This window comes from Priapulus caudatus, unplaced genomic scaffold, assembly GCF_000485595.1.
Source record: "Priapulus caudatus unplaced genomic scaffold, Priapulus_caudatus-5.0.1 Scaffold631, whole genome shotgun sequence".
Lineage (NCBI taxonomy): Eukaryota > Metazoa > Priapulida > Priapulimorpha > Priapulimorphida > Priapulidae > Priapulus > Priapulus caudatus.
In genome coordinates, this window is record NW_014577692.1 from 113,447 (window position 1) to 123,414 (window position 9,968).

At 46.1% G+C, this 9,968-nt stretch overlaps 1 protein-coding gene across 1 annotated transcript in view; it reads right to left on the reverse strand.

Moving 5' to 3' along the window:
* LOC106812294 (glutamate receptor ionotropic, kainate 3-like) overlaps positions 1–2,584 on the reverse strand; it is a 29,016-nt gene extending 26,432 nt beyond the window's left edge. The window contains 1 exon segment of the mRNA XM_014816131.1: positions 2,111–2,584. Coding sequence (XP_014671617.1) covers positions 2,111–2,210 — 100 coding nt within the window. The 5' untranslated portion in view covers positions 2,211–2,584.
* Between the last annotated feature and the right edge of the window lie 7,384 nt (positions 2,585–9,968).

The following is a 9,968-nucleotide window of genomic DNA, read 5'->3' on the forward strand; positions in this document are numbered from 1 at the left end:
GTGGGTCGGCAGACGGGCGGTCGGTCGGTCGGTCGGTCGGTCGGTCGGTCGGTCGGTCGGTCGGTCGGTCGGTCGGTCGGTCGGTCGGTCGGTCGGTCGGTCGGTCGGTCGGTCGGTTGGACGGGCGGTTGGTCGGTCGGTCTGTCGGTCGTACGTTCGTCTCACGTACAGGCTACCGTCTCGCTATAATCGTTCCATCGGGGAATTTCTCGCTATTTTCGTTTCAGCTATTCCAGCCGACGCTCTGAGCCGACGTTACACGTGGCGTCCGTCGTCGTCTGTTGCGTCACGTCGTGTTACCACGGCAGCGTGATCTGCAATGACGCGAGACGTCGCCATGGGAACGTCGTCGTCGCGTGACGTCAAGTCTGGGCGGGCTTATATATACGGTAACTAGTGATTCCTTGGCTGTGAGCGGTAACAGTGCGAATAAAACATTCATTCAGTTGCGGGTAGAAATAGTTAATTCTGAATAATAATGCTGAATCCTAAGTTTTATTGTAACGGTACATTCGTCTAAATTTAACAATGATTTGCATACAACGTCTACGGTACGCTACGGTACGGTACGGTACGGATTTGCATACAACGTCTACGGTTCCATGGCATCGTATTCATTCTAGAGGGGGGGGGGGTGTAATAATTTAAGTGCAATATTCACAGTTACATTGTTATTTGATTAATTTGAATATAAAGTTCATAGTTACAATATATTTGTGCCGATGGAGGTCTAGTTTGAGTGTAACATTTAGAGTCACATTAAATTACGTCTTAGGGAAGAATAATCTGAATGTAACAGACACAGTTACACTGAATTCAATCTCAAGAGAAACTAATTTTAATCTAACACCTAATTAGTTACAATGTAATACCCACAGTCACAGTGTGTTTATTCACCGTGATGACTAGATTCAGCGTCACGACATTCCTCTCGTCAGTCAATAATAGTTTCAATGCATCAGTTACAGTTACAGTTACAGTTACAGTTACACGGCATTTTCGCTCGAGTAGCAGTAATGCTCAGAACGCAGCAGCGTGCATATTAATCTCGCAATCACGTTTTTCTTACGTCATCGCCATCAATAAAGTGTTTGCTATCGTCTGCGTTGATCGTTCTCCGCGAAACGTCGGCAGTGAGGCGGGCAAGCTCGCAGGAGTTTACAAAACACGACTCCGCCGGGATGCCGCCCTCGCCGTAACGGTGCCGCCTTATCAAAATAATCACCCTTTCTTACAGCTCGTCACAACACAGCCAGCTGCGCCCACGGAGAAGGGGAGGGGAGAGGGAGGGGGAGAGGGAGAGAACACGCACGCTGCACATACAGTAGTAAAGCTGTAACACCACATGAAGTCAATATGCGAAACTCCGGAAAAAATCGGGCCGACACATTTGCCTACTTCGCTGTATACTATACACCCATACTACACGGTCAGCCCAGAAGGTGCGCATATGGACGTTTACATACGATGTTCCCTCCCGCACATACACTACATCTATCTCCTCACTCTCGTCTTCAGTAGATGGGAGGGGGGGGGAGCAAACGACTCAACGCGAAGCGGGCGGAAGCAGGTGCATTATGGCTTCACCGCGTAGGTAGCACATTACGGACAGCATCGCGTATCAACTAATGCTGACAGCGTGTGATAAAAACATCGTGTAGCTATATCGCGTTCATCCAAGTATAATTGGTTACGTACACGGGTTTTTTCTGCACGCAATGGCTTTACACGGAGTAACAACAACGAATGGATGTACATGCTTTCAGCTCATGGGTCTTAGGTTACGTCTCTAACGCGCGTGTTTTAGGCTTCAATATCTGAGACTCGCGTTGTACGATACACATCTTTCAGCGCATCGTCATCATCGTCGTCGTTAGGATGGATTAGGTTCAGATTAGGTTGTTAGATTAATGCTATAGCCCTTATTATAGAGACCTTCTGCGTCCACGCGAGTAATGAGGACACAGAGATACGTAATCGCCTTGTAACTATATCACGTACGATGTGTCATAATCATAGATAAACAATCTTCCAAGGCGGGCATCTCGCGTGGAACTATACGTTAGCTTTGATTTCGTCTTGGATTTTTACGCTAGATTTTGTGACTTACCGATTCTGACTTGTTGTTTCTGACGGCCGCTGGAGCAAGGGATGCTGAGGAAGACGCTGAGAAACACTAAAAACGTCGACGTCATCTTCACATTCCTCATCCTGATGCGCTGATGGCTGGCCGACCGACCGACGACACGAACACGCAGACACACGCGTATATCAATCCCAGACAGACACACACGCGTATATATCAGTCTCAGACACACACACACTGATATCAGTCGTGTTGTGTCGCCAACAATAAGGACTAAACTCACGAAGAATCGAAGCCTGTAATCCCAGCACGTCGTTAGAGATTGCGTCTCAGCGATGCTGCGAGATGGCGAGAGAGAGAGAGAGAGAGAGAGAGAGAGAGAGAGAGAGAGAGAGGATAACGTTGCCGGATGTGCGCTTCACGCCACTATTGAATCAGTAGCATGCAGAGCGGCTCTCATCTCTCTCGCACACGCTCTCTCTCTTCCTCTCTCTCTCTCTCTCTCTCTCTCTCTCTCTCTCTCTCTCTCTCTCTCTCTCTCTCTCTCTTCCTCTATTTCTCTTCCTCTCCCTCTCTCTTCCGCTCTCTCTCTTCCTCGCCCTTTCTCTTCCGCTCTCTCTCTCTTTCTCTCTCTCCTCGCCTCTCTTTCTTCCCCTCTCTCTCTCTCTCTTCCTCTCTCTCTCTCTCTCTTCCTATCTCGCCTATCTCTCTGCCCGCCTTTCTCTCTCTCGCTCTCTCTTCCTCTCTCTCCTTCTCTCTCTCTCTCTCTCTCTCTCGCTTCCGCTCTCTCTCTTTCTCTCCCTCCTCGCCTCTCTTTCTTCCTCTCGCCTCTCTCTCTCTCGCCCACTGCGTGAACGGATGCTGCTGCTCCGAAGAGGAGGAAGCCCAAGGTATCGTGTTCGCTGATGCACTAATTGCCTCTCTGGCGCAGCGATGTAGAGATACTAGCGTGGCCCGAGCCTCGACGCGTGTGTGTACCAGCGTCGTCACTGATGCTCCCAGCTGATGCTCTCAAACATGGAAGCTCAGAAAACGCGGGTGACCTAAAGCGTCTTAAGACGTCAACGCGAGATCCTGACCGATGCGCTGGTATCCACGATGATTCTACCCTGCGTGCGCGGATGCCGGTGCGTGCGGTGGGCGGGATCGCTGTACATGCGCGAGCATGAGCAGGGTAATGCATCGCCCCGCGGGGGATGCACATTGAAGGCTGTTGATGAAGATGCTGCGGATTGTACGCTATTGTACGCTTAACTCGTTTATTGAGTTGCTGAGGAGGAGGAAGAGGAGGAGGAGAAGAAGAAGAAGAAGAAGAAGAAGGAGGAGGAGGAGGAGGAGGAGGAGGAGGAAGATGAGGAGGCGAAATAGGAGGCGAGGGGAAATCGTGTGCATGTGTAGCAGCACGCAATATATCCGGTGTCTGGAGATTGCAGGCTAATTAATAATCACACTAACGGTTTGATATATTATCCCGTTACTGAATGAAATGTACCGACACTCATAACGATAGACATTCACACACGCATGTGCACACATTATCCCACCACACACGCACATGCACACACACACAACACAAGCACACACAACACACAGTCGTCACACACACATCATAAGAAACGGCGCCACACAACTCCAGCCCACACCACACAACACACACACACACACACACAACAGCCACACACAATCCACAGCACCGCACAACACACGCGCACACAGCACAGCAGCAACAGGCACATCAGGTCACATCAAACCACACAAACACACATACAGCACGCCAGCACGCACACAAATGAAACACAAAACCACAATATACAGCACGGCACGGCACGCGACACCAAATGCAACACCAGAACACATATACGCAGCACGCACGCACGCACAACAAATGCAAACGACAAACACGATATAACCAGCACGCACGCAACGCACACAATGCAACACAAACACAATATACCAGGCACGCACGCACAGCAACACATGGCAAACGCAACATATATACCGAGCACGCACGGACTGCACGACAAATCAAACATCAAACACAATATATCCAGCAGCACGCACGTCACACAAATGCGAACACAGAACACATATACAGCACTAGCACGCACGCACACAAATGCAAACACAAACGCCAGCGAACGCACGCAAGCACGCACGCACGATGCCTGCCATGCACACACGGTCACTACACCACACACCAACATACACGCCCGCCGTTCCCCATTCTGTAATTTGCGACTTCATTCATCACACGATGACGACATATTCTCAATCTCAACATTCCTGTAATCGAACTAACTAACAGCGTGCTCGATGTCAGGCAAAACACGCGCACGAATATGCAAGAGGAACATGAAATATTGAAATGCATTTACGGCGAATTTGCGATTTGCCAACTTCTATTAACCACAGCATATAATTTGCAGTCCAGCTCGTTAGTGCGTCACGGCATCGGTGTCGTCTGGCTGCAAACCAGGGCAAAACAATGGCTTCACTGCTTTAGTCCACTGCTTCTAGCGAGCGCTAGCGCACTTTCTTGAGCGATAGATGGCGTCAGCTATATTTGGTACTAAACGGCAAACGAGAGAGCGCGAGGAGTGAGAAAAGAGAGAGAGTGATGGCAATAATGTTGGCTCGCTTTGAACTGCTAACGTGGCGGGCCAGCCTGCGAGTAAAAAGAGTTTAGCGCCTACTATATGGACTAAATAGGTGGAGTCTTGTGTATATATATACGCTGTAGTATAGTCGTAGTAATCTATACTATAAAATGGGAACAGGCCATTTTTTGTTAGCCTATGTTCTCTGAATCTGCTGCCATGACTTTGAAATTCGCTTTGACTGTAAACGAGCATTACTAGACTCAATAGAGTTAATATTGGCGCACTTTTTCAACGATGAAAACATCGATAAAAGTTGAATTTGAAGCGTTTATTGTAACATGGTGTACCGATACGCATAACCGGTATATGGCGACTCGACGTCACTACCTCATTTACGCATGTAGTACCGTGTTGTTGACAGCTTTCGCGCTGTGGAGGCTGATGTTCTGGAATCTGCGTCGGCATGTTTTGAAATTGCATTTGACTAGTAAACGATGCAATCACCACTGCTACTCATAGAGTAATATTGGCGCACTTTTGCAATGATGAAACAGGTATAAAATAGGGGGGGGGGGGGCGGAGGGGGGGGGGGGTGAATTTGAAGGCCGTTTTAATTTAACACTGGCTAAAAATAGGCATACCGTGTATCGAAGCACAGGCAGCTTGTGACAGAGTCAATAAAAACTGAAAATAATATGACACACATTCACAAATAGGCGCGCTACTACCGTACCCTCTGATTATAGTTCCACTGTTGGCGCTCACCCTGTAATATCATTTCTCTTCAATAAAAACCTATGTAAAAACTAACGCCGAACGCTCCCGCACTTGCCGCTACGAGTGTGCTGTGACGCTATGATAATATATATATATATAGTCTATATATATATATATATTATCATATATATATATATATTATATCATATATAACTATCCAATAATATTTAGTCTCTTTTATGAAACTCGTCTAGAGAGATTCCACTAAAAACTAAATCTAAATATTCGAGAATGACTCTGCAATGGTACTAGACTCAAAATCCATAGACTTCACACACACGTACTTGATGCAGAAATACTCACCGGCCCTCGCAGTGGACAAAGACCACCCAGGATAATATTAGCTCCATCCGATGTCAAGCTATCATTTACACTTCAACGTCGCCAGTTCCCTATTCGCTTGGCTTACTGCATCACCATCAATAAAGCGCAAGGTCAAACTTTCAAGAAGCTGGGGATTTTTCTTCCCAAAACCCGTCTTCTCTCATGGCCAACTTTACGTTGACTTCTTACGTGCTAAATCTTTCGCTGAGATCTCTACATTCACAGCATATGCCCGCACCCGTGAGCATCACTACCATAGACTTTCACTACCACCGGCTTGGGCGGGCCTGACCACACCTGTCTTCTTCCATGGCATGCTCTATGTTGCCCTCTCACAAGTAGGCAAACCCAAGGCAATGTTCATTCACACACAGCACACGAAGACCAAAAACATACTTTACAAAGAAGCCCTTGATCCTTAGGTCAGCTACAACACTAATACACTCATTCATGAATTCCCACCGTCTGAAGGACGGGTACTTTGCTAGTATATTATACTACGTAGTACGTATATACGTACTATATATTATACGTATAGTATATATTATATTCTAATACTTATAGTAATCATTCAGTGTTTGGTAGTTTGTGTAGTCAATGGCTCTCTCTCTCTCTCTCTCTCTCTCTCTCTCTCTCTCTCTCTCTCTCTCGCTCTCTCTCTCTCTCTCTCACTCTCTGTCTTCCTTCTCTCTCTCTCTGCATCTTCCTCTCCCCTCTTTCTAACTCTCTCTTCCGTAATTTTTTTTCGCGCGCAATAAAAAAGAAATAATCCACATGTATGATCAGAAGATTAGACTGAATGCATAATTTCGTTCCATTATTTATAACATTTACTTTCGGGTTATTTACATTAAACTGTCATATATTTTATTTTCTCCAAAAACCCCTAGGGAATCTATTGTCTTCTGTTCCTAGGTGATGCTGTTTTGATTGAAAATTTTGCATAGCAAACGATTCGTGCGTATGCGCTATCTGGCGTTAATGCACAATTTCAATAAAATAGTTTTGACAGATACTGGGCATGCGCGAACACAGATCTAACTATATGGTCTGTCTGGCGGTCTGTTTGTCTGTTTGTCCGTCTGTCTGTCTGTCTGTTTGTCCGTCTGTCTGTCTGTCTGTTTGTCCGTCCGTCCGTCCGTCCGTCCGTCCGTCCGTCTGTCCGTCCGTCCGTCCGTCCGTCCGTCCGTCCGTCCGTCCGTCCGTCCGTCCGTCCGTCCATATATATTCAGGTTAGCAAGTTAGTAATGTAAATCCGTCATCTATAGAACCTATATATTCAAGTTAGCAAGTTAGTAATGTACGTTAAGTAAGTTATAACAACTACGGGCCCGTAGTTTATGATACCAGCAGGCGTGTATATTATAGATCTATAACATGGATCAATAATATAGATTTATATTATACACTCCTGATACCAGTACGTTTATATCAATTTAGCTTTCAAGTGTTGCCGGAGGTAGTTTGAATGTTTTTTTGATTCGTTAGTTACGTTGTTTGACACGTTTATTCTCTAAAAGTCGGTCGATGATGTTCATAGAATGTGACGATAGTTTGTGCTTTACAACATTTCCTATTCTCGTCTTCTCTCTTTCTCTCTTTCTCTCACACTCCCTATACATCTCTTACTCTTTCCTTCACTCGCGCCTTCTCTCTTTATCACGTTCTTTCACATTCCCTATACCTCTCTTATTCTTTCCCTCACTCTCGCCTTCTCTTTTTCTCTCTTTCTCTAACATTCCCTATACCTCTCTTACTCTTTCACTCACTCTTGCCTTCTCTCTGTTTCGCTTTCTTCCATACTTGCTATCCCTTTCTCCTACCCTCTCTTTCACTCTATCTCTCTCTCTCACACATACTCTTTCCCTCTCCCTCTCGCTCCCATTTTTCATTCTGTCTGTCTTTTGCTTAGTTTTCCTTCCCCTACATCTTCCCCCGTCTGTCTGTTTCTCGCTTGCCACTACGTCATCTCCCATTTTATCTCCCTTTCCCTCACACACTCCAACGCACTTCTCGCTGAATCTCTATCATTATATTTCTCTACGTTTTCGTTCCGATCTTTAAGCTTCCCTCATGACAGTCGACCGACCGGCGCGCCGGGAGTGTTTACAAACACTCGCCGTGCACCGTGACACGTGGGTAAAGGATGAGGATGAGGAGGATGAGGATGAGGAGGATGAGGAAAAGGAGGAAGATGAGGAGAGCATCCACGCCACGCTCACGATTATGCGCGATGCGGGAAGCTGGGATCAAACATGGCTTCATGTGCGTGTCAAAACACGTGCATCCCTTGGCGAGTATAGCTGTGTGTAATTCACTCCAGACTACAACCACGCACGCGCCCGTGCATGTTGTTTCAGCAACCTATTTTAGGGCTCCATTAGTATTTTATATATGTATATATATATAAACATACATATTTAAAATGTTAGGCTAGTTAATTACTGCGAGACTGATAAGCTTTAGAAAAACTAAACTATTTTAGGGCTCCTTCAGTCCTCCTAGTTTATCACTATATATATATATCCCCTACTAACTATACTATATATACTACCTATACTACCTATACTACCCCGATTGCTCACTCTATTGGCGAAACCGATGAAGCTTTTGAATAATTTTAATTACGCAACACCTCTAACCGTGAACGCCTAATTTTTAACAACTTGTAATCGTATCTCAGCGGTCATTTTGTTGGCGGAAGTAACTCGTCAATTAAGCAGTCGCTTGCATAATTAAATGATGAGTTAGCATTAGTGAACGCTCTGCCTCCTCATCAGCAATGAAGATAAGTTGTGGTCTGAAGCACGCCGCGAAGAGGAGAGAAGAGAGAGAGAGAGAGAGAGAGAGGAGAGAGAGAGAAAAGGGCTAAGCGAGAGGAGAGAGAGAGAGAGGTGAAAGGAGAAAGAGATAGATAGATACGAGAAAGAGAGAGGAGAGAGAGAGAAGAGAGAGAGAGAGAGAATAGCATAGAGAGAGAGAGACGAGAAAGAAAGAGAGAAGAATAGAAAGAGAAATGAAAGAAGAGGGAGAAAGAAAAAGAGAAAGAAGATAGAGAGAGGAGAGAGAGGAGAGAGAGAGGAGAGAGAGAGCGAGAGGAGAGGGAGAGAGAAGAGAGAGAAAGGGAAAAGAAAAAAGTTGTTTGTGTGTGGTTTGTGTGTGGTGGTTTGTGTGTGTGTGTGTGTGTGTGCGTTGTGTATGTATGTGTGTGTGTGTTTGTGGGTGTAATTGTGTGCGGCGGCGGTGTTGTGTTGTGAGAGACAGAGAAACGAAAAGAAAATATCCTAGAAGAGAGTTCAGTATGAACAGAAATGAAAACTCACTGAGCAGAAATAGCTCATAGAATGAGTGCAGAAGCCCGAGGGGAGGCGAGAGGATGCGGAGAAGGCAAGAGGGAGCGAGTGACATAGAGAGAAGTCATGCGCACAGACGAGCAGGGCTTACGAAATTACTTCCAACCTAAGCATCTGCCTTGCAGTTAAGTCCAAACAATACGTCATAAGGTCGGATCGCCCGACATATGGGTCCAAATGCAACCTAAGAAAGCTTACGCAGCAGCTAATACGCTGAACTTGCAAAATGTTGCCGCATGTTAGCCAACACGGAACGCTGGCATACCGAAATACGTCTATACTTGTGATGCCTTGCTACCCGCAGCTAACGAGCGATTGCATGCTAACAGGAGCTATTGTGTGTTTCAGAATTCGATTCCGTGATGCTCGAATTGATATCATGCTGTCGAAGAGTAAAAAAGCTACACGTTACGATGCGTGTTCAGAATGACATGATGCGGGGTGCAATCACACGCTACGATGCGTGTTCCAGGGAATGTACATGATGTGGGTGCAATAAGGTATATGCGTGTTTCAGTAATCGACATGATGCGGGGGTGCAATAACACGCTATCGAAGCGTGTTCAGAATGACATGATGGCGGGTGCAATCACCGCTTACGATGGCGTGTTCAGAATGACTATGATGAGGGGTGCAACTCAGCACGCTACGATGTTGTGTTCAAGCAATGACATGCAATGAGGGGTGCAATCACACGCTACGATGCTGTTGCAGCATGACATTGATGAGGTGCAATCACACCTACGATTCGTGTTCAAAGAAATGACATGATGTGTGAGGCAATCAACGCTACGATGCGTGTTAGAATGACATGATGAGCAGGGTGCA